This window comes from Oryx dammah, unplaced genomic scaffold (genome assembly GCF_014754425.2).
Source record: "Oryx dammah isolate SB20612 unplaced genomic scaffold, SCBI_Odam_1.1 HiC_scaffold_18, whole genome shotgun sequence".
NCBI lineage: Eukaryota > Metazoa > Chordata > Mammalia > Artiodactyla > Bovidae > Oryx > Oryx dammah.
This window is the reverse complement of record NW_024070202.1, coordinates 68,665,792-68,691,780: the sequence shown is the minus strand read 5'-3', so window position 1 is coordinate 68,691,780 and position 25,989 is coordinate 68,665,792. Positions and strand designations below refer to the sequence as shown.

General features: G+C 36.6%; 1 protein-coding gene and 1 pseudogene across 1 annotated transcript in view; one reads left to right on the top strand and one right to left on the bottom strand.

The window, feature by feature from the left end:
- The window catches only part of TAX1BP1 (Tax1 binding protein 1), a 91,048-nt gene that overhangs the window by 13,450 nt on the left and 51,609 nt on the right, over positions 1-25,989 (top strand). The window contains exons 3-5 of the mRNA XM_040259719.1: positions 3,814-3,916; positions 10,088-10,275; positions 13,875-14,033. Of these exons, the coding sequence (XP_040115653.1) occupies positions 3,814-3,916; positions 10,088-10,275; positions 13,875-14,033 (450 nt within the window). The remainder of the gene's footprint in view (positions 1-3,813; positions 3,917-10,087; positions 10,276-13,874; positions 14,034-25,989) is intronic.
- LOC120878240 lies at positions 619-1,444 on the bottom strand (annotated as a pseudogene).

The window sequence follows — 25,989 nt, the reverse complement described above, 5'->3', positions numbered from 1 at the left end:
TGTTTTAGAGCATGGTTTGCCACTCTTTTGAGTTGCCCAGTGTTATGCAATAAAGGAAAGCAAAGTATAAGTTAGCTCTGTAGTCACACAATAAAAAACAGCCTGAATTACTGTGATTCAGTTAGAACACAGCAAGGACCAAACCACTTAACATATCTCTTAAACATTTTTCTTACGTGATAAAAGATCTCACTTCCCCCATTAATGTTTTTCTTATCATGAACGACAGCTAGAAACAGCATTTTCCACCTTTACCTTACTGTTTCTTTTGTCAACTACATTTTATTTAGGAATAGTATAGTCAGTGCCTCTGTTGGAAGGAAGGAGGTGGAATTTCAGAAAGTATGAGAGTATATCCTACTAGGAGAAGAGTGAGTAGAGTCCTCGTGGTAAAGAGCTTGAACTTTAGGTTTAGAGTCTGACTTTGCCGTTTACTAATTTTTTTCTCCCCTGTAAGTTCATTTGCTGCTTTAAAGTTTTAACTGTTCAGCAGTTAACAGGAATTTTTTTTTTAATCTGAAAGATATTTACATCTCAAATACAAAAGAAAACTTTAAAATTATTTTTGGTTGATCTCTAAAACCCAACCACTTACAAGCCTTTTTTTTTTTTTTAACCCAACCCATTATTTCTACTCAAAATGTGCATCCTGTGTACTTACTAAACATTTACTTGCACTTGCATTTTCTGTGTCAGGTCTACTTTGATGCAGAGCTTCTTAAAAAAGCACTAACTGAATCTGTCTAGTGAAGTTTCATGCTTTCTGGAAACCAGTGTTGCTACCCAGTTTCCAGATTGGCTGCCAAAGCTGAACGTGGGTGTGGGCAGCTCTTCGAAAAGTTCAAATCCTTTACCGAAGTCATCCAGCAACTCTTCCTTGGTCCAATCACATGAGGTTATTAGAAAAAAGCCTTTCACTTTCAACACTCTGGAGAGAGATTTCAAATATTGCTTCCTCTTCTCAATTGCATTGTCAGGATTAAGGCTTATGGCGTGAAACGTCCGTCCGTTTGTCAACACAGATAATGAAACCCACACAACTTTGTGGAAGGGTTCAAAAAGTCTTCTGCCTTCAATGTAATGTTAGATAAACCTTTCTCTATAATACTTCCAGAAAGCTGTATTGCAGAAGGAGAGTAATCAATTCCAGTAACATCAGAGAAATCAAATTTTGCAAGTTCAACCAGGAAAACGCCAGTTGCCAATATCATGCACTGAAGCATCCGATGGCATCTTGTGTTTCTGCATCCACCTTATTAGTCGAGTCCTACTCTGCAAACCAGATTTCTCCTGTATCTCCGTATTCTTGGAAAGTTTGCAGTTCACTCTTATAGACAGCATCCCAATGCTCTTGGGTTCCCAGAGCAGATGGGACAAAGCCATCCCCTCTAGGACTGGCCCCTGGGGATCGCACCACGGCTCCAGCGCCACCGTCATCGTCCATGCCCTCTACTAGTTTCTTAATTTGTAAGATAAGGGTAGTATTTTTTCAAAAACAATAAGTATTTATTACTGCTGTTCCCTGTGCCACTTGAATCAGGTATATATAATTGTGATATTAGCAGTTCTGTGTGTCCGCCATCACAAATATATGGTTCACTAAGCATGTTTTCTAACCACCTGGTCCAGGTAGAACCTCTTCAGTTAGGGAGATGTTTTTCAAAAAACATGTAGCTCTAGAATAGTATTTCTTTCCAGACTAGCATATGGACTGGCATGGGGACAAAGAATGCAAGGTATAACTTGTACCAGGTTTATCTTTTGGGGAATACTTCATATGGGTTCTTTTTCAGGAGATGTTAGAAGCATTGGGAGATAGGGAGTGAAGGACAGAATATCTTAGAGTTAAGATCACTGTCCCTAATAGGTTATGTGTCCTTGGGTATTAATGAATAGTAACATTTCATGGACACTCACATTCCAGCATTGTGCCAAGTGTCTTTACAGGGCTTACCTCATTTAATACACATACAAGCCTTTGAGATTGTTAGTTATCTTCATTTTATTTATTTGTTTTATGGCTGTGCTGGGTCTTGATTGCTGCACAGGTTTTTCTCTAGTTGTGGAGAGCAGGGGCTACTCTGTAGTTGTGGTGCATGGGCTTCTCATTGTTGTGACTGCTCTTGTGGAGCACATGCTCTACGATGTCTAGGCTTCAGTAGTTGTGGCTCCCTGCCTCTAGAGCACAGGCTCAATAGTTGTGGCGCACGGGCTTAGTTGCTCCAAGGCATGTGGGATCTTCCCTGAACCTGTGTCTCATGCACTGGCAGGTATATTCTTTACCATTGAACCACCAGGGAAGCCCTGTTATCTCCATTTTAAAGAGGAAGCAACAAAAATAACTTGTCTGAAATCTTAAAAGTAGTAAGTGATCTTTTTCAGCAGTCCAACCTTACTTTCTGTGCTGTTAATTACTACAGCATACAGTGCTTGCAAAAACTACCTTTTATGGAGTGCCCATAGTGGGTCAGGCACTCTGCCAAGTGCTGCTTTTATGTTTATTATCTAATTTAATCCTTCTGACAATTCTGAGAGAAAAAAACTGAGCCTTAGGTCAGAGAAATCACTTACATGATGGTTTCCTTAAGCTTCTTTCAAATGTTTTTGACCATGACACAGAAAGAAATAAAAATTCTGTGATTTGACCCAGCAGAGTCGCATGCGAATACATACTGAAACAAATTTTCATCAAGTAATACTTAGCTTTCATGCACTCTGATGCTTTCTAATTCTTTCTAATTAAAAAATAAATGTGGGTATGAATTACTAAATTAAATCACCACTTTACTGGATTGTGACCTACAGTTTGAAAACACTCCTTTAGAGACTAAAGATAGTAATACAAGATTTTTCCATCTTTAGTAGTCTGGAATATCTAATCCTAGGTCAATCAGAATTATAGAATATATGTGTAATCAAACCCTGTGGATGATGCATAATTTCTTGTGTGTGCACAGTCACGTTGGACTTTTTGTGACCCTTTGAACTGTAGCCCACCAGGCTCTGCTGTCCGTGGGATTTTTTCAGGCAATACTGGAGTTGGTTGCCATTTCCTTCTCTGAGGGGATCTTCTTGACCCAGGGGTTGAACCTGAGTCTCTTTTGTATCTTGCATTGAAGGTGGATTCCTTACCCACTGAGCCATCATGGAAGCCATGATATACTGGCAAATGTATATCTATTTTCTGTTTAAAACATATCTAATATTATTATGACAGTTCATCTGGAAAATAACTGAGATATATAATGTATAGGTTCATGTTGTTAGTTGGAAATATTTTAGAGATTGATGGGATACAGGTGGTTATTTTGTATGTGTGAACACCTTAGGAGTAAAAGTAAAAATAAGTTTTACAAAATTTACCATGCCTGTAGGCAAGACTTACTAAAGATGAGAGACTAGTGAAATTTAATTAGTGGATTTAAGGAGGAAGGAGAAATCTAATTTAAAAAAAGCACTTAAATTTGAGGCATAAAATAACTTTTAAAAACTTAGGTGTTGTGAAATCAAATTTTAAATGAAACATAAGTTTTTATATTTTATCATATGTGTGCTAAGATTTTCCATGGGAAATTGGATATCAAATTGCATTTTAATACATAGAAGTTCTACTGTTACAGATTTTTATAGCAGTAGGTTATAGCTTAATAAAGAACTATAATAAAAATTTGATGTGCTTGTTAAAATGCCCATGATTTGTAAACATATTAATGCATGCTTTAATTTCAGGATGCAGTAAACAATATGCTGTAAGATATCACTCATATTAAGCCACTTACTTTATAATATCTACTTTTTGTTGTTCTCCTTTAGGTTGGATGGAGTACTGCTCGTGATTATTACACGTTTTTATGGTCCCCTATGCCTGAACATTATGTAGAGGGATCAGCAGTCAATTGTGTGTTAGCATTTCAAGGTAAGAACTGAAAACAGAACTCAGTGAAATTAGATGTTTTATTGCCATTAAAAATGTTGTACCCTGTTGTAATTATCTGCTTAGGTGTGTCCAGTAACTAAAGTTAAATTAGTGTCTGTCTTTATCAAAAGTCATAGAGTGTAAATATCTGGTGATGGTCTCATGATACCTTATGTAGATAATTAAACATTGTTTTCCTTATGTCTTCATTGAAGTCTTCGGATAACTTTTTTTTCAAATGAGAAAATAATGCTGTTACTGATACTAGATAGTAAGATTAAAGGTGAGAAAAATATTGTGTATGAAAACCACAAAGATGATTCATGGGATTTATAGAATAGAAATTCTGTAGGGAAAGTTGCCTATAAAAATGGATGTGAATAATACAAAATTTATTTTGTCTTAGCTTGGTGTTATATACAGAGTTTAAAAAATACTTTTGAGCTAGATAGACCTAGTATTGTCCCTCCCCACACATTCCACCTTCACAAAGGTGATAGCTAGAGCTCCAGCATCCCTTCTGTGGCCGTGAGGTAGAAGGCCAAGACAAGCACATATATGTTTGTCTTAACATGCCTGAGCTCCCAAATCAAGGTCAGCTGGTAACTGCCTTCAGATTTCTTGTTACGTAAAAAACAAAACACCTTGTTGCTTTATTTTTTAAAAACAAAACACAACAATTTAATTTAGAAATCTGTAACAATTTGCTGCAGAGTGATTTTTGCATTAAAATTGAACTGACTTCAGATCGTATTAAAGCTCTTTCTTAGTCTTATTTATATTGTGGACTGTTTTTGGTCTGGGGGAGCTAATGGACTGTCTCAGTATAATATTTTAATACACATAAAGTCACCTATATGGTTGTAACAGCTTATTTATTCGTTCATCTATTAATATCTTGGTTGCTTCCAAGTTTTGGCAGTTGTGAATAAACCTGGTAGAAACAGCCATACACAGGTTTTTGTGTGGATGTGTAAGTTTTCAGCTTATTTGGATAAATACCAGAGTATGATTACTGGTATGGTGAGAATATATTTTGAAATATATTCTTCCCATATAGCACTAGTGGTAAAGAACCTGCCTGCCAATGCAGGGGATGTAAAGAGACGTGTGTTCTATCCTGCGTTGGCAGGCGGGTTCTTTACCACTAGTGCTACATGGGAAGAGAAGCTTTTCTTTCTGAATTTCCCCTAGAGGAGGACATGGCAGCCCACTTCAGTATTCTTACCTGGAGAATCCCATGGACAGAGGAGCCTGATTGGTTGGCTATAGTCCATAGGGTTGCAAAGAGTTGGACATGACTGAAGTGACTTAGCATGCATTGGTAAGAAACCATCAAACTTTTTCCAAAGTGGCAATATTTGCATTCCCACCAGCAATGAGAGAGAGTTGTTGTGGATTACATCTTTGCTAGCATTAGGTGGTGGTAGTGTTTTGGCTTTTGGTGGTTTATGTTTTTAAAAAAACTTAACGAGGTTTATCAGTTGGCAATGTGATCATATTTAGCTTGCATATATATTAATAGAAAAAGTTTCCTTATATACTGTGACAGGAAACACATATTCACAGGATACAATTTGTGCTTGTAATAAAGACAAAGATTTAGGTCCTCATAGATGTTTTATAGATTAAGAAATTTACAAATTATATATGTAGTTTATCTTTTAATTCATGGCCTTTTTTAGATGATCAAATTCAAATGTGTATATTGGAACTGATTTTGTTATATTTGTTATTCAAAGTTGTGGCTTTATTTCCGGTAATTGTTCATGTGATTAGTTTTCTTAGAATAGGAAGCTTAACAAAATTTGTTATAGTGACTAATGAATTTGCTTATTTATGATAGCAAAAAGTTTAAAAGCACTTTAAAAAAAAAGTACATCCAGTTTATTTCTATTTATACTGTAAAAGGATTTTCTTGGGAGCTAATTTACATATTTTTGAAAATTCATCATAATTTTTACTTTGAAATTCAGAAAGAGAAGCTTCTGCTTGCCTAGAACTTGTTATGTAGTGAACTCAAGATAGAATCATGAAAAACGTGGTTATATAATATTAGAGGTAGAAGGAATTTTAAGCATAATCCAAATAATTTTGCTCATTTTGTGGAGTAGTGATGAGAACCCTGAAATGCAAAACTCAGAGCAACTAATAAAATATGCATAGGTATAATTGTTTTCCTAAATGAACCCTTATTTATTTCCTATAATTTGATTGCTAATGTTACAGGCTATAAAATTTGACTTGGAATTTGGTTTTTACTTTTTCCTGTTTTCACTGTTATTAATCTGATGAGATCTATTTCTAGGTAGCTTTAAATCTCAACTCCGAATAACTGTATTTTGTGTCTTAAATGGTATTGAGCCATTTTTAGATTTTTTTCTGTACCGGTCTTCATTGTTTTGCATGGGCTCTCTCTAGTTAGGTGAGCAGGGAGGGGCTATTCTTTGTTGCAGTGTGCAGGCTTCTCATTGCTGTGGCTTCCCTTGTTGTGGGAGCACAGACACTCTAAGAGAGTGGGCTTCAGTAGTTGCAGCACGTGGTTCAGTAGTTGTGGCTTGAGGGCTCTAGAGCACGGGTTCAGTAATTGTGGCACATGGGCTTAGTTGCTCTGTGGTATGTGGAATCTTCCCAGACTAGGGACTGAACCTATGTCCTCTGCACCACCAGAGAAATCCTGAGCCATGTTTTCTAGTGAGTTATTTTTGTGATATTAAAAAAAGCAGACCTTGAATATCTAGTCTGTAGAATTTCTAATGCTGTGATACCAGAGCTGCTTGCTGCTGCAAGTCGCTTCAGTCATGTCCAACTCTGTGCAACCCCATAGACGGCAGCTCCTCTGTCCCTGGGATTCTCCAGGCAAGAATACTGGAGTGGGTTGCCATTTCCTTCTCCAGTGCATGCATGCATGCTAAGTTGCTTTAGTCATGTCCGAACCAGAGCTGCTTAGTCAAACTGTTACTTTTGTTTTCACTGTTACTTTTGTTTTCTGTTTAAGCTTTTAAAGTAAATGTAGTGGCCATTTGCAAAGTTTACTCAGCCACGGATTAATAAATTTAGTAGAAGTTATTAAGAGGATGGAGTTTTAAAAAACTTCAACAATTTATTGCTAGATAAATTTATTGTGGCTTGCAGGATGTTAGTTCCCCAACCAGAAGTGGAACCTGTGCCCCCTGCACTGGAAGTGCACAGTCCTAACCACTGGATCCATAGGGAATTCTCTGTTATTTTAAAAAATAACTTTGTATTTTGAAATAAGTTTAGATGTACAGTTGCAAAAATAGTATACAGAATTTTCATCTACCCTTCAGCCAGCTTCCCTTAGTGTTGACATGTTGTATAACCGTTTATTAAAAAAAAAAACAAAAAACAAATTTAACATTGGTACAACACTATTGACTACAGTGGTACAGACTTTATTCAGGTTTCACTAGTGTTTCCAGTAGTTTTCCTTTTTTCTGTTCCTGGATCTAGTCCATAATCCCACATTGTATTTAGTTGTCATATCATCATCTTCTTCTCCAGTTTGTGATAGTTCCTCATTCTGTCCTTGTTTTTCATGACCTTTCATTTTTGAAGAGTAGTTTTCAGTTTTGTTTTGGTAGAATGTTCCTCATTTTGAGTTTTTCTGATCATTTCTTGTGATTAGATTGAGGCTATACATTTTCAGGAAGATTACCATGAAAGTGATGTATTCTTTTCATTGCATTGTACTAGAGATTACTGAATGTCTAATTGAATTACTGAATGTCTGAATGTCTAATTTCTAGTAATGTTAGTTTTGATCACTTAGTTAAGGTGATGTCTGCTGGGTTTCTCTACATTAAAGTTAGTATTTTTCTCTTTGTAATTTAATGAATATTATGGGGAGCAACTTTGAGATAAGCAAATGTTGTTTTGCCTCAAACTTTGACCCATTAATTTTAGTATCCATCAGTGGATCTTACCTACAATTACTGTTGTTGTGTTTGTCTGATGATGCCTTTTTATTCTCATTTCTTGTACATTATTAGTTGGAATTGTAATGTTAGGAAGAGTTGTTCTCTTCTCCATGGATTCATGGAAATTTATTTTTTTCTGTGGGATAAAGTCTAATGTAACCGGAGACATTACTTTGCCAACAAAGGTCCGTCTAGTCAAGGCTAGGGTTTTTCCTGTGGTCATGTATGGATGTGAGAGTTGGACTCTGAAGAAGGCTGAGGGCCGAAGAATTGATGCTTTTGAACTCTGGTGTTGGAGAAGACTCTTGAGAGTCCTTGGACTTCAAGGAGATCCAGCCAGTCCATTCTGAAGGAGATCAGCCCTGGGATTTCTCTGGAAGGAATGATGCTGAAGCTGAAACTCCAATACTTTGGCCACCTCATGCGAAGAATTGACTCATTGGAAAAGACTCTGATGCTGGGAGGGATTGGGGGCAGGAGGAGAAGGGGACGACAGAGGATGAGATGGCTGGATGGTATCACTGACTCGATGGACATGAGTTTGAGTGAACTCCAGGAGTTGGTGATGGACAGGGAGGCCTGGCGTGCTGCGATTCATGGGGTCGCAAAGAGTCAGACACGACTGAGCAACTGAACTGAACCATTTTTTTGTTGCTCAAATTGTTTTGGCCTTTTTTGGCTACTGGAAACTCTGTCAGATGGACTACCGTGGTTTCTGACCGCCCCCCCCCCCCGCCGGGTGTTTTGAGAACTTCTTTCTTATCAAGAACCACCAGATATTTCAGGCTAATACTATATTTTCTCTGCCTCCCCGCCCCCATGGACAAAGATCAGCTATTTTTTAAAGAAGGAAGTCAAGTAAAATTGATATCATAATAATAAAGGCTAAAATTTTCAAGATCTGAAGTAGTAATAGGCATAGTGAATATAGATTTCTGGGTCAAAATCAATATTGAAGATAAGGTGAACAGATTGATCTATGTATTTCATTTCACTATCATTGAGTGCTTTCTTTTTTCAAGTCATTCTGGGAGATTTCAGAATTTTGATATTTATTAATAATCTGCTCTTAGCATTTCTGAGGTTTATGTGTATGTGTTCAGTTGTGTCCCACCTCTTTGCAACCTCATGGACGGTAGCCCACCAGGCTCCTCTATAGGTTGCCATTTCTTCTCCAGGGATGGATGTTGCCTATAAAGCATGTATGTAATGGTAATGCAAAGCATACTGTGTAGGATTTTTGAAAAAAATTAATTCAATTTTTATTTATTTGGCTGCACCAGATCTTAGTTGCAAAACACTATATATTTAGTTGTGGCATGTAGGATCTAGTTCCCTGACCAGGGATTTAAGCCAAGTCCCCTACATTGAGAGCTCGGAGTTCTAGCCATTGGACCACCTGGAGAGTCCTCTGAGTTTTTTTTTTTTTTCTTTTTATCCCTTTTTACATGTAAAAAAATACCATGGGAGCTTTGGAGAATAGGTAAAGATTAATTTTGAGCTGTAATCCAGCAAAATTTAAGAGGGTAGCAGTTGAGCTAAAGAAGAAAGGAACAAATATTGAAAACATTTGTCAGATAGTGGGCTAGATGGTATACATAATCCATGATACTTTGAAGCTTTGAGATAGCTGTCTTTGGATATCTTTTACAGATAAGAAACAGGCTCAGGGAGGTTAAATATATAATAATTAGTGGTAGAGCTGGGATTCCAGAATAAATATTTGTGGTTCCAAAGCTTATTTTTGTTCTGCACAAGTAGACCTCATCCTCTTTTTGGCCTTACACAATTCACATGTGTGGTATATTCCTTCTGTTAATATCTCTCCTTTGCATTTAATTAATGTCATTTGAGAGAACATTTCTTTAACTGATATATTTCTACCCCTAGTCCTCCTAGATTTTTATGCTTACTCTTTCATTGCTCCTTCTCCAGCCTCTTTCTCATTGAAAACTACATAATTGACTCTCCCAGATGAATTAGTTTTATCTGAGTGAAACTGCAGGGAAAGAATGTTCTGAAAGTATAATCTTAGACCTAAGATAAGAAAAATATGGGCATATTTAGAGAAGAAGGAAGAGTCTGGTTTTGATAGACGATTTATGAAGGAGGAAAGAAAGACATCTTGAGTGTCTAGAAACAAGGTCAGGAATAAGAGGAGATGGCAAGATTTGTTAAATACAAATAATTTAATAACAATAAATAATTTTTTTGTTTATACTCCTTTTAGGATATTACCTTCCAAATGATGATGGAGAGTTTTATCAGTTCTGTTATGTTACTCATAAGGGCGAAATTCGTGGAGCAAGTACACCTTTTCAGTTTCGAGCTGCTTCTCCAGTTGAAGAGTTGCTCACTATGGAAGATGAAGGAAATTCTGATATGTTGGTGGTGACCACAAAAGCTGGCCTTCTTGAGGTAGGTACCAACAGTGACTGGGTGATTGATAAATTTACATTATGAAATATATTTTTTGTTATGAACTGTGGCTTTAAAATAGTTTTAAAGACAAATCAGTCGTTGCTCAATTAGAAACAGAATTTTTGTTGGCTGGCATTTTAAGAATTTTCAGGTTGTCCAAGAGTATAACCTGAGAATCAAATGCTTTTTAACTAATGAACTTAAAATATATTTTTTTGTCACAATTATGTTACTGATTTCACTGTGGCAGGGACTGTCCCTAGGCTTATTAGTATTTTGTGAATAGTATATAGATTGGCAATAAGTAATTACTGAGATAATTTCGACCTAAAACTCCTAATGTTCCCTTACCCTAACCTTTCTCCTTTAGGGATTGCCTAATCTGTTGATTGTAGAATAGTACAGATGTGGGGGTGAGCCTGATGGGAAAGCAGTATAAAGCAATAATGTGTGTGTTAGTCACTTAGTCGTATTTGACTCTTTGCTATCCCATGGACTGTAGCCCACCAGGCTCCTCTCTCCATGGAATCCTCTAGGCAAGAATACTGGAGTGGGTAGCCATTCCCTTCTCCAGGGATCTTCCTGACCAAGGGATCGAACCCAGGTCTCCTGTATTGCAGGCAGATTCTTTGCTGTCTGAACCACCAGAGAAGCCTTTGTAAAGCAGTAAGTCTAACTGTAATTGGATGTGAACCTTATTTCACTATACTCCAAGCATGCTCTGTCCAAAATGTGATAGTGAAGCATATCCCGGTCTCTTAATTTAGGTTGAGGATTTTTAGAATGATTTCTTCTCCTGATCAAATGAATAAACTGGATTAACCATAATTTTTAAAAAAGTGAAAAATCTTGATATTGTTTTTTATTAAATATTTTGGAGTCATTTCACCAAAGGAAATTTACTGTGTAGAGGTGTAAAAAATGCCATGTCTTAATTTTTAGTACTTATTGAAAAGGAGAAACTAGAACATCATTCATATTTCAAGATATTTCTCAATGTCTTTACCCTAAACCTTGCAAATTTGAATGTTATGTTTGAGTTTCTGTGAAAAAATACTTTAATTGGTTCAGTATACATTTTTGATTAATTTACATTCCTATTTAGTCTACAGCAAGTCATTACTTATTCTTTATACTCACATGGATTTTTATATGTAAATCTCTTTTATGTCTTTGGTTTTATTTACCTTCAAAAAGAAACTGCAGAAAAAGGACGAGATTATAGATACTGTACAGTTGAACTAAGAAAGTTAGAAGGAACCTATAACTTCTATTGTGAAGTTTTTCATATATTCCCTTCCTCCTTCCAGAAATTCCTCTCTTATCTTAAATAAAGAAATGTAACTTTTATAGGGTGACTAAAACATTTTGTGGTGTTACTGCCTGATGATCAAGGTTTTTAGCCTGGTATTTGAATGCTAGTCAAAGATGCTGAAATAGGCCTAGCTCTTACAAAGAATGCAGTGTTTATATTGGAGTTTTTTGAATACTTGTTAGACCACCCTCATTTCAGAACACCTCCAACAGAAAAGCAACAGGCATTTTGGCCTCTACCTCTCTTTTGTGCTCCCAAGTAAATTGGGACATTGCACAGTTTAATTCTCTTTTTCCTACTCTTTTAAAATGTACTTTGTACTTTATAGAGAAAATTTAGATTTCTGTCTCTTAGATAAATGTTTTTGAGATAAAGTATTTATAGTCTGAACAATTTTTTGACAAATGTTTTAAGTTTCCACATTCATGAAAATCTTTAATGAGTTTACTAAAAATGAACCAAATTAGTACAAGTATGAGACATTATTTAGGGCACTGTTGGCATTACCAATGATTGAGTAACAGTTCTTCAGTTTGTGAACCTTGATGAGATCTTAGGTATTTAAAAAATAGATATTTTTGGGGTAGAGTGGGTTATTTTAAGTATGGACTACCCATTGTGTGTGAGAAAATTATTGTTAAATTTCTTAGCTATAATAATTGTAGTGGCTAAGTACGAGACTATACTTATTAGGTGATAGCTTGCCCTGTGTACTTAAGGAGTGAAGTGTCTGCATTTATGTTTCAAATGCTTTAGCAAAAAAAAAACCTACATAAACTTACATATCTATGTATTTATAAAATAAACATGGCGAAATAATAATTATTCAGTTTAGATTATGGGTGAATGGAGGTTCATTGTAAAATATTAACCATTTTGTATGCTTGAAAGATACCAGAATACAAAGTTGGGGGCAGGAATTGGACTTCTATACAGTTTTATCTAATTTTAGTTAAAAATTTCTGCTTTTTCTGCTTAAGATTCAGTGAACTCTTCAGAAAGTATATGTCAATTAAATGAATCACTGGGAAATAGTAGTTCTTTTATGATGTCTCAGTCATACTGAGTCAAAGTGAATCTTTAAGTTGCCAGAAAGTTTAAAGCCCAAAATAATTAAAAAAAAAAATAGAGTAAAAAGAAATTCAATGAATACTTAAACTTTTCTTTTTTGAGGGCATTTAGTCTAGTCATTTTCATTTAGTCTGATGGAAGAGATAGACGGAGCATTTAAAAATTTTCCAGCTCTTTAACTTTTATAAGAGCCATTTTAGTGTTTAAATAATTAGAGTGTGTTTCCATGACCTTGGGAAATTAACTCGGGGTATACTGGGGGAAAACGTTTTTTTAGCTAAATGTATGCTTCTGTTGTGAGTCTCCATTCTTCTTCCCCTGTTAGAATCAGACAACTTGCTGAAAGAAAAATATTGACCATATTATTTATTTTCTATTTTAGGTCCCTTAATTTGGTAATTTTTAGAATACTGGAGTTCCTGAACTAAGTTAACTATTAGGGTTCATGTAAGAGTCAGTTATGTTGTTAAAGTCTGCATTTTTTTCCTAAAATTTGCATTTACTTATAAAGTTTGTTTTAATTTACCTAAATAGAGGCTGTTTTGTACATACAGAAACTTATTTCTTAGTATCTTATTTAAATTTATTATTAATTCGGGGATGATTGCTTTACAGTATTGCGTTGGCTTCCACGTATATCAGCATGAATCGGTCATAGGTATACATTTGTTCTCATCTCCCACTCCTAAGACCTTAAAGAACCCAAACTTCATAGTAATCCCACAGGAGAAGGCCTTATGTATCACACAAGGAAGTTCTTAATAAATTGAAAGATTTCCATTAAAGAAGAGGTACATGTTTTTCTCATTGATTATTACCCAAGATAAGAAAAGCCCAGAATTGTCACTCATGAAACTAAATATGCCTTATTTTTAGTACTGATTTGAAAAGTGATTAGCAGGCAGCTTCATAATAAAATTCATTACTTCTGCACCTGCCTTCTTGTAATGTTTTCTTCTTTGCCCAATCAAAAATGGTTTACATTTATGATTCATTAATTTTTTAAAAATTTTAATTGGAGGCTAATTACTTTACAATATTGTAGTGGTTTTTGCCATACATTGACAGATTCATGAATTTTTAACTGACGGCAAAGGAGTTTGATTCATATGAAGAAGATAGTTTGTAATTTTTTCACTTTTTTTGAAATGGAAAACTGAATTTGTAATGTATTGTAGGATTATAAACAATTTGAGTTTCTGTTTTGTAGTTGAAAATCGAGAAAACCATGAAAGAAAAAGAAGAACTGTTAAAGTTAATTGCTGTTCTGGAAAAGGAAACAACACAACTTCGAGAACAAGTTGGAAGAATGGAAAGAGAACATAACCATGAGAAAGAAAGAAATGATCAGTTGCAAGCAGAGCAAAAGGTTAGTTTTGTCCTAATTAACTGATTGGAGTTATACTGTTTGAAATCCACTTTTTTTCAGGAACTGAACCAATTAAAATGAGTGAAGGTCCCATGTTGAAAAATGTATTTGGATAGATATTTGTATAAGGATAGGTCAAATCCTGTCAACCTTCTGCCACAGCCTCTCTTATGTTGTGAATGGTTAAAATACTTTTGAGATTTTTAGTCCCTAACAGCTGTTTCTAGATGCTTAACATCTAATTATAGAATACGTGATTGATTTTGGGGAGGTGGCTTAGAAATAGTTAGGAATGATAAACACTGAATAAAGGGAAGAGTAGAATAAAGTAGTTAAAATTACTTTTTAAAAATCAGAATTCAATGAAATAAGATGAATTATAATTTTGAAATCATTGATGTGAGAAAGACAATAAATTATCCTAAAAACCACCTAATTAAAAAAAATTGGCACAGTCTTAAGCTAAGGAAAAAAGTTTTTAAGTGTAGAACAGTGTAATTTAGAGATACAAATGGATTTAAGACAATAGTCAAAAACAGTGGAAAAAGTAGTCACCTAGTAATTAACTTATTTATTATTTTCATAAGAAAATTTATTGACAAACTTGCACAGATTATGGTTATATATATATATATCACAGTCTCACATTGTTACTAGTTGGAAATGCTTATGCTCATTGACAGGGTTGACCTGTTGTTCCCTAAGGATAGAGTCTGTTCCACTTTTTTTTTTTTTTAATTTTTATTGTAGTATAGTTGATTCACAATGTTGTTTTAGTTTCAGGTATACAGCAAAGTCAGTTGGTTACACATATATCTACTTTTTCTTTTTTAGATTGTTTTCCCATGTAGGCCATTACATGGATATAGTAATATATGTGTCAGTGTCAACCTCTCAATTTATCCCCCTCTCCTAGTTATTCTTTTTTGCAGCAAGACCTAGAACAGTTGCTTAATAATTGTTAATTGAGCCATTTTATACTCTAGTGGAGTGATTGTATATTGTACGCTTGAGCAGAGGGCATATACAGATAGGGCTCAAACAAAAAAGATTACTTTAACCTTATTCTGTTTGAGGATTGCTTGAGTTAGAGGGTAAACATAATATCAAGCAGTGTATACAGTTGTTTATTTCCTTATGGATTAGTAGCTTAGTTGTTTCTGACTCTTTGAGACCCCATGGACTATAACCCACCAGGTTCCTCTGCCTGTTGGATTCTCCAGGCAAGAATATTGGAGTGGGTTGCCATGTCCTTCTCCTTGTCTCCTTACAAACATCTGTCAAGTCTTTTGTCCTTATTACTATTAGCCTTTTTAGTTTAAAATACACAGTTATTCTCCCAATTTTATTCCTGGGGAATACTTGCAGTCCTACAGTAGGAGTATCCTACAGTAGGGGTAGATACTCTGGTTAAAGAACCATTTTTTGGGGTGGGCTGGAAGGAGGGTGGTGTAACATGTGGAATCTTAGTTCCCTGACCAGTGATTGAATCCGTGCTAAGCTCAGAGTCTTTTAACCACTGGACCTCCAGGGAATTCTAAGGAACCACTTTTTAAATTTGAACTTTTTAAGCAGGTGTACCCAAGTATTATAAATGTTATAATAAAATCTCAGTATATGTGCCTAGCTTGACTATTAGAACATCCAGGTAAATTTTTAATCCAGTTGTTGTAACTCTTTTGCTGTCCTTTGTATAGTTCTAACCCTTTTCTTTCTATTCTTCACGCATTTCTCTTGCTGTTACCTAAGTTTGGCAGTTTTCCAAAATGGCCCATTACAACCTGTACTTAGCCTGTGAGATCAAGAATACCCTAAAGTATGGCCTTTGATGTTAGACTCTGTTCACCTTGAAATCCAAAGGGAAGAATGGATGATTTAGAGTAGGAATGGCAGAAAGAGAGGCCTTTAATTGTGTGAAATTACTCATGTACATCAGACCATTTCTCTGGTTCAGTTGAGTATCACCTGAAATTGAAACAGTCTTAGGTTCTCTCTGCTGTCCAGGTGACGGGTTAAGCACTATAGATAAGACTGAAGATTATGCTGACAGACTTGGGTTGAGAAAGTGGAGGACTGAGGTCAGGGGATTAATGAAGCAAAATTTGTAGGAGATTGTGGCTAAGGTACCCAGAAGAAATCTTTGGAAGTTTATGGCAACTCACAAATCTTGATGACAGTCACCCATCATGAAGGGGACTTCTTCCTTGCTGCTATTCTTCCATTGGAATATACAATCTGGGAAGATAAGGTATGTGGGAGTGATTTTTTTTTAAGTTATTCTTTAGAAAATGGTGACAAAAAGACTTAGAATGATATTTGTTGCATAATAGATTCTCACTAACTTCAGCTAATATTGTTGTATTAATTTTCATAATCAAGGAAGAAATAAAGTAATAATGTCATCCAAGAGGAGTAAGAATCGACATTTTCCCCAGATTCTAAAATCTATGTTTGTATAATGTTCTGTACAAACAATTCTGAGCTATATTTTGGCAATTGCTTAATTCTGGGGATAAAATAATATGCTTGCTAGAAGAGCTGCTTCCTCTTTGCTGCTAGTCATGGGGCTTCTAGTTCTTTATGAATTTGCTTTTTACTTCCAAAATTGTAGTCTCCATCTTAATCAGGCAGGCCTGCTGGGCAGTTAGAATAGCTCAGAAACTTTTAAACCTGGGTTAGTTGAGTGACTTATAAAATCTGTGACATTTCTTGGCACCTGTTTAAAATCTGGTGTGAAATCTGGTTTAAAATCTGTGGTATGAATTCTAAAAAACAGTCTTCGTATAATAGTCTTAAAGGGCTTCCATTTGAAGTAAGAGTTTATAAACTGCTGAATATCTGAAGAACTGTTAAGATAGATCATTTATGCAATATACAAAATACGCACATCTATAGATATTTGGATTAGTGGTTGCCTGGGACTGGTGGGAAACAGTGACCATAAATAGGTAAAAGGTTTCTTTTGGGGGTGATGAAAATGTTCTAAAACTAGGTTATGGTAATGGTTGCACAAGCCTGTAAATATATTAAAAACCATAAAATTGTATACCTTTGGAACTAGCTTCTTGGACTTACAATGCTTTCAGGGTTCACCCATTTTATAGTATGGATCAGTATTTCATTCTTTTTAATGTCAAATGATATCTCATTAGCTTCCCTGATAGCTCAGTTGGTAAAGAATCCGCCTCCAATGCAGGAGACCCTGGTTTGATTCTGGGTCTGGAAGATCTGCTGGAGAAGGGATAGGCTACCCACTCCAGTATTCTTGGGCTTCCCTTGTGGCTCAGCTGGTAGAGAATCCACCTGCAATGTGGAAGACCTGGGTTTGATCCCTGGGTTAGGAAGATCCCTTGAAGGGAAGGTCTACCCACTCCACTATTCTGACCTGGAGAATTCCATGGACTACAGTCCATAGGTCACAGAGAGTCTGACTCGACTAAGCGACTTTCACTTCACATTTATTAGACTTATGTAAAAATTATCAGTTTGTATATTTATTCATTGTGTTCTGGTTTTTGTTTTGAAGTGCTGGGTGTATATTTGAAATTAGAAGATTGAAAACTGAGGTTCAGAGAACCAATGCTCCTGAATCCTATTTTTCAAATAGGACTAAAATGGGCTGTGACCCTGTTAAGTTTTCTAATTAGTTCATAATCTTTTGGTGCCCTATGGATGGAATGTTTTCATAAAATAAATTACATTCTTAACTTGAATATTGGTAATTCAAGATGTCCTTCAAGATATTTTAAAACCAAATTCTTTTGGGTGGTACTCAAACAATATTGCTTAAACAATATGAGGAGCTTGTTATGAACTCTTGTTTATATTCATATTGTTTTGATTCTTAAGTTTCACAAATTAGGTAGGGTAAAGAATATGCCTGAAATGCAGGAGATGTGGGTTTGATCCCTGGGTCAGGAAGATTCCCTGGAGAAGGAAATGGCAACCCACTCCAGCCTTGGGGGCTACAATCTATGGAGTCACAAAGAGTTAGACATGACTTAGTGAGTAAACAGCAAGGTGTAGGGTACCTTGAGACGTTACCAGGCATTTGGGAGTTACCATAAGTACACGAGTGAGAGAACGTGAAAGATCTCTCATATATGGCTCTGTCTATTGTGGATCTCTTCAACCGTCTTTATATTTTTGGCTTGCTTTATCCTTTCATTAGATACCTGATTTTGGACAGAGGTAGTTTAAGGCTTTTAAACTGTTTAATGTATAGATTGCCCAGTGGCTTTTTAATATATTATTATCTCCTAATGTGTAGAATTGCTAAAAATCAATTTTGAAGTTAGGATATCATTGAATTTCTAATTCTATTTTCCTGATGTTTTTTATTGAGAAGAAAAGACATGAAGGCTTTTACTTTTAATGCATAATTTAAGCAATATATTTCTTTAAAGCCATTTACTTTCACTTTGTCCCTGATTTGTTATGTAGTAGTTTCAGAAATTCAAAATGTTTTGTTTCTAAAATAAATATACTTCGAATTATCTCATATTCTTATATAGATTAATACGGAGGTGTTACTTGGAGCATGTTTAATAGTATACATCATGATGATTTGAATATGTATACATTGTGAAAGAATTCCTCCCATCTAGTTAATTAACACATCCTTCAACTACATATTTATCCCTTTTTTTTGTTTCACTTTGGCTGCACTGTGTGCCTTGTAGGACCTTAGTTCCCAGACCAGAGATCAAACCCCTGTGCACTCTGCAGTGGAAACACAGCCCTAACCATTGGACCACTGCAGAATTCCCCTATATGTTGTTTCATGTGTGTGAGAACATTTAAATTTTGCTCTGTTAGGAAATTTCAATTATACAATACAGTGTTGTTAACTTGCAGTCGCAATAATACACGTAAGATCCTCAGATTTTATTTATCTTACAGCTAAAACTTTGTACTCTTTTATCAACCTCTCCCTCCCTGTTCCCCACCCCTTAGTCCCTCATACCCACTTTTCTATTCTTTTTCTGTGAGTTTGACTTTTTTTTTTAGATTCTGCATATGAGTAGATACCGTGTAGTGTTTGTTTAGTGTATTTCACTTAACATAATGCTCTTAGGGTCCATCCATGTTGCAAGTGGCAGGATTTTCTTCTCTCTCATGGCTAAATAGTATTCCATTGTATTTATGTACCATATTTTCTGTATCCATTCAACCCACTTAAGTTGTTTCTTTATCTTGACCACTGTGAATATACAGCAGTGAACATGAGCGCCGTTTCATTTCCTTTGGATATGTACTCAGAAGTGGGACGGCTGAATCATATGATAATTTTAGTTCCATTTGGTTTTCCGGTGCCTGTACCAGTTTACATTACAAAAGTACACAACAGTACCTTTTCCTCCACATCTTCACCGATGTTTTGTTGTCTCTGGTCTTTATGACAGCCATTGATAGGTGTGAACTAATACTCTTTGTAGTTTTTATTTGCATTTCCCTGACAGTGATTTTTGATCACCTTTTCATGTGCTTGTTGGTCATTCATATGCTTTCTTATGAACAAAATGTCTTTTCAGTTCCTCCACCAATTTTTAAATTGTGTGGGTTTTTTAGGGGGTTGCTATTGAGTTGTGTGAATTCTTTATAATTTTAGATATTTACCAGATGATTGAGTTACAAATATTTTCCTCCAATTTTGAAGGTTGCTTTTTCATTATTGATAGTTTGTTTTGCTGTGCAAAAGCTTTTAAGTTTGTAGTTCTGCTTGCTTATGTTTGCTTTTAGTATCAAATCTAAGAATTTGTTGCCAAGACCAGTGTCAACGAGATTATTATCCTCTGTGTTCTCTCTTACGAGTTTTACAGTTTCAAGTCTTGAATTTAAGTCTTTTATTCATTTTGAGTTGATTTTTTTTTGGCTTGGATTAAGACAGCGGTATAGTTTCATTCTTTTGCATATGGCTGTCTATAGTTTTCCCAGCACCACTTGAAGAGGGTATCCTCTTCCTATTGCATATTCTTGGTTCCTTTGTTGTTAATTGATTGAACATATATGCATGGGTTTGTTGTTGTGTTGTCTGTTCTGTTCCATTGATCCAGTGAAACACATGTCACATATGCATGTGTAATATAAATTGTTAGAATATATATACATAAACCATAAGATTTTAATTAAAAGAGCAGTTCAGTTCAGTTGCTCAGTTGTGTTCAACTCTTTGCGACCCCATGAATCGCAGCATGCCAGGCCTTCCTGTCCATCACCAACTCCCGGAGTTCACTCAGACTCACGTCCATCGAGTCTGTGATACCATCCAGCCATCTCATCCTCTGTCGTCCCCTTCTCCTCCTGCCCCCAATCCCTCCCAGCATCAGTCTTTTCCAGTGAGTCAACTCTTTGCGTGAGGTGGCCAGAGTACTGGAGCTTCAGCTTTAGCATCATTCCTTCCAAAGAAATCCCAGGGTTGATCTCCTTCAGAATGGACTGGTTGTATCTCCTTGCAGTCCAAGGGACTCTCAAGAGTCTTCTCCAACACCACAGTTCAAAAGCATCAATTCTTTGGCCCTCAGCCTTCTTCACAGTCCAACTCTTACATCCATACACGACCACAGGAAAAACCATAGCCTTGACTAGATGGACCTTAGTCAGCAAAGTAATGTCTCTCTGCTTTTGAATATACTATTTAGGTTGGTCATAATTTTTCTTCCAAGGAGTAAGCGTCTTTTAATTTCATGGCTGCAGTCACCATCTGCAGTGATTTTGGAGCCGCCAAAAATAAAGTCTGACACTGTTTCTACTGTTTCCCCATCTATTTCCCATGAAGTGATGGGACCAGATGCCATGATCTTCGTTTTCTGAATGTTGAGCTTTAAGCCAACTTTTTCGCTCTCCTCTTTCACTTTCATCAAGAGGCTTTTTAGTTCCTCTTCACTTTTTGCTGTAAGGGTGGTGTCATCTGCATATCTGAAGTTATTGATATTTCTCCTGGCAGTCTTGATTCCAGCTTGTGCTTCTTCCAGTCCAGCGTTTTTCTCATGAGGTACTCTGCATATAAGTTAAATAAGCAGGGTGACAATATACAGCCTTGACGTACTCCTTTTCCTATTTAGAACCAGTCTGTTGTTCCATGTCTAGTTCTAACTGTTGCTTCCTGACCTGCATACAGATTTCTCAAGAGGCAGGTCAGGTGGTCTGGTATTCCCATCTGTTTCAGAATTTTCCACAGTTTCTTGTGATCTACACAGTCAAAGGCTTTGGCATAGTCAATAAAGAAGAAATAGATGTTTTTCTGGAACTCTCTGGGTTTTTCCATGATCCAGTAGATGTTGGCAATTTGATCTCTGGTTCCTCTGCCTTTTCTAAACCCAGCTTGAACATCAGGGAGTTCATGGTTCACATATTGCTGAAGCCTGGCTTGGAGAATTTTGAGCACTACTTTACTAGCATGTGAGATGAGTGCAATTGTGTGGTAGTTTGAGCATTCTTTGGCATTGCCTTTCTTTGGGATTGGGATGAAAACTGACCTTTTCCAGTCCCATGGCCACTGCTGAGTTTTCCAAATGTGCTGGCATATTGAGTGCAGCACTTTCACAGCATCATCTTTCAGGATTTTTAAATACCTCAACTGGAATTCCATCACCTCCACTAGCTTTGTTCGTACTGATACTTTCTAAGGCCCACTTGACTTCACATTCCAAGATGTCTGGCTCTAGATAAGTGATCACATCATCATGATTATCTGGGTCATGAAGATCTTTTTTGTACAGTTCTTCCATGTATTCTTGCCACCTCTTCTTAATATCTTCTGCTTCTGTTAGGTCCATACCATTTCTGTCCTTTATTGAGCCCATCTTTGCATGAAATGTTCCCTTGGTATCTCTAATTTTCTTGAAGAGATCTCTAGTCTTTCCCATTCTGTTGTTTTCCTCTATTTCTTTGCATTGATCGCTGAAGAAGGCTTTCTTATCTCTTCTTGCTATTCTTTGGAACTCTGCATTCAGATGCTTATATCTTTCCTTTTCTCCTTTGCTTTTTGACTCTCTTCTTTTCACAGCTATTTGTAAGGCCTCCCCAGACAGCCATTTTGCTTTTTTGCATTTCTTTTCCATGGGGATGGTCTTCATCCCTGTCTCCTGTACAGTGTCACGAACCTCAGTCCATAGTTCATCAGGCACTCTATCTATCAGATTTAGGCCCTTAAATCTATTTCTCACTTCCACTGTATAATCATAAGGGATTTGATTCAGGTCATACCTGAATGGTCTAGCGGTTTTCCCTACTTTCTTCAAATTAAGTCTGAATTTGGTAATAAGGAGTTCATGATCTGAGCCACAGTCAGCTCCTGGTCTTGTTTTTGTTGACTGTATAGAGCTTCTCCATCTTTGGCTGCAAAGAATATAATCAGTCTGATTTTGGTGTTGACCATCTGGTGATGTCCATGTGTAGAGTCTTCTCTTGTGTTGTTGGAAGAGAGGGTGTTTGCTATGACCAGTGCATTTTCTTGGCAAAACTCTTATTAGTCTTTGCCCTGCTTCATTCCGTATTCCAAGGCCAAATTTGCCTGTTACTCCAGGTGTTTCTTGACTTCCTACTTTTGCATTCCAGTCCCCTATAATGAAAAGGACATCTTTTGGGGGTGTTAGTTTTAAAAGGTCTTGTAGGTCTTCATAAAACCATTCAACTTCAGTTTCTTCAGCGTTACTGGTTGGGGCATAGACTTGGATAACTGTGATATTGAATGGTTTGCCTTGGAGACGAACAGAGATCATTCTGTTGTTTTTGAGATTGCATCCAAGTACTGCATTTTGGACTCTTTTGTTGACCATGATGGCTACTCCATTTCTTCTGAGAGATTCCTGCCCGCAGTAGTAGATATAATGGTCATCTGAGTTAAATTCACCCATTCCAGTCCATTTCAGTTCGTTGATTCCTAGAATGTTGACATTTCACTCTTGCCATCTCTTGTTTGACCACTTCCAATTTGCCTTGATTCATGGACCTGACATTCTAGGTTCCTATACAGTATTGCTCTTTACAGCATCGGATCTTGCTTCTATCCCCAATCACATCCACAACTGGGTATTGTTTTTGCTTTGGCTCCATCCCTTCCTTCTTTCTAGAGTTATTTCTCCACTGATCTCCAGTAGCATCTTGGGCACCTACTGACCTGGGGAGTTCCTCTTTTGGTATCCTATCATTTTGCCTTTTCATACTGTTCATGGGGTTCTCAAGGTGAGAATACTGAAGTGGCTTGCCATTCCCTTCTCCAGTGGACCACATTCTGTCAGACCTCTCCACCATGACCCGCCCATCTTGGGTTGCCCCGCAGGCACGGCTTGGTTTCATTGAGTTAGACAAGGCTGTGGTCCTAGTGTGATTAGATTGACTATTTCTGTGAGTATGGTTTCAGTGTGTCTGCCCTTTGATGCCCTCTTGCAACACCTGCCATCTTACTTGGGTTTCTCTTACCTTGGACGTGGGGTATCTCTTCACGGCTGCTCCAGCAAAGCACAGCTGCTGCTCCTTACCTTGGACGAGGCGTATCTCCTCCCACTGCCCTTCCTGACCTTCAACGTGGGATATAAAATTACGCTATCCTAAATTTTTTCTTTTTACTCCATGTCTCTTTAAAAATGTATATGAAACCCACCTTTAAGATTTAGTTGTTTGTGAAGTGTATACATGTTCAGGAAATAATGTAGACATTTGTAGATATATTTGTAGCCTTTCTTCCCCATACTTTTTCTACTTCAAAAACAATTTAATCCTTTGGATTTGGTATTTTCTTGTAAAGATCATCGTTGCTCAGTTGTGCCTGACTCTTTGTGACATCGTGGACTGCAGCACACCAGGCTTCCCTGTCCCTCACAGTCTCCCGAAGTTTGCTCAAACTCCTGTCCATTGATGCCATCCAGCCATCTCATCCTCTGTCACCCGCTTCTCTTCATGCCTTCAGTCTTTCCCAGCATCAGGGTTTTTTCCAATAAGTCAGCTCTTTGCGTCAGGTGGCCAGAGTATTGGAGCTTCAGCATCAGTCCTTCCAATGAATATTAAGGGTTGATTTCCTTTAGGACATATTGATTTGATCTGCTCGCAGTCCGAGGGACTCTTAAGAGTCTCATCCAACACAACAGTTCAAAAGCATCAATTCTTTGGTGCTCAGCCTTCTTTATGGTCCAGCTCTCACATCCATACATGACTACTGGGAAAAGCATAGCTTTAACACTGCAGACCTTTGTTGGCAAAATGATGACTCTGCTTTTTAATACGCTGTCTAGGTTTGTCATAGCTTTTCTTCCAAGGAGCAAGCGTCTTTTAATTTCATGGCTGCAGTCACTGTCTGCAGTGATTTTGGAGCCCATGAAAATAAAAACAGTTACTGTTTCCGTTTTCTCCATCTGTTTGCCATGAAGTGATGGGACCAGAAGTCATAATCTTAGTTTGTTGAATGTTGAGTTTTAAGCCAACTTTTTCATTCTCCTCTTTCACCTTCATCAAGAGGTTCTTTAGTTCCTCTTCACTTTCTGCCATAAGGGTGTTGTCATCTGTTTAACTGAGGTTATTGATACTACTCGTGGCAGTCTTGATTCCAGCTTGTGCTTCATTGAGCCCAGCATTTCTTATGATGTGCTCTGCAGCTGAGTTAATAAGCAGGGTAACAATATACAGCCTTGATGTACTTTTTTCCCAATTTTGAACGAGTCAGTTCCATGTCCTGTTCTACTGTTGCTTCTTAATCTGCATACAGGTTTTTTCAGGAGGCAGGTAAGGTGGTCTGGTATTCTCATCTCTCTAAGAATTTTCCGTAGTTGTGATCCACAGTTGAAGGCTTTAGTGTAAATGAAGCAGAAGTAGATATTCTGGAATTCTCTTGCTTTTTCTATGATCCAGTGGATGTTGGCAATTTGATCTCTGATATGTCTGCCTTTTCTGAAATCCAGCTTTGTACATCTTGTACAGATAGAATTTTTAAACTTTTTATTTATATTTAGTCTTTATTTTTATATTGAAGTATAGTTGATTTTCAGTGTTGTGTTAACTTCGGGTAGTATAGCAAAGTGATTGAATTACACATACACATATATCCATTCTTTTCGGATTCTTTCCCATATAGGTTATTACAGAATATTGAGTAGAGAGTTCCCTCTGCTATATAGTAGGTCCTTATTGATTATCTGTTTTATAAATAGTAGTATGTATATGTTAATCCCAAATTCCTAATTTATCCCTCCTCCCACCATTTACCCTTTGGTAACCTTGAATTTGTTTTTGAAGTCTGAATCTGTTTCTGTTTTGTATGTTAATTTGTGTCATTTTTTTCATTCCACATATAAACTGTATTTCCTCTGCTTACTTAGTATGATAATCTCTAAGTCCATCTATGCTGCTGCAAATGGCATTATTTCATTTTTCTATGGCTACTGTTCCATTGTATGTATGCCACATCTTCTTTTTCCATCCTCTGTTCATGGACATTTAGGTTGCTTCCATGTTTTGACTATTGTAAAGAATACTGCAGTGAACATTGGGGTGCAGTGTGTCTCTGGCTTACAGTTTCCTCTGGATATATGCCCAGGAATGTGATTGGTGGATCATGATAGTTCTATTTTTAGTTTTTTTAGGAACCCTCATACTGTTTCTTCAGTCGAGTTTGGTATTCTAGTTGATTTCAAAAAAGAGTGTTTGAGAAAAGCCAGATTATATTAAATGAGTCAGATTTATTTTAAGTTTCTTCTAGCAATTTCCATAAATGAGATGATCCTTTTGCCAATGACTTGCCATTAGAGTATTCAGGTACTAATTTACTAAAATTTACTTTTGTATATGTTTGAATCCAGAAAACGATACTTTTTTCTAGAAAATTGTCAGTGATACTGTGAAGACACAGTATCTTCACATGTATTTATTTGTAGTCAAAGTTAATTTTGTCCTTTTTTAACATGGGAATAAATGTGTTGTTACTTAAGATGTTTTTAGTGGGTGTTTAGCCACAGAATCACAT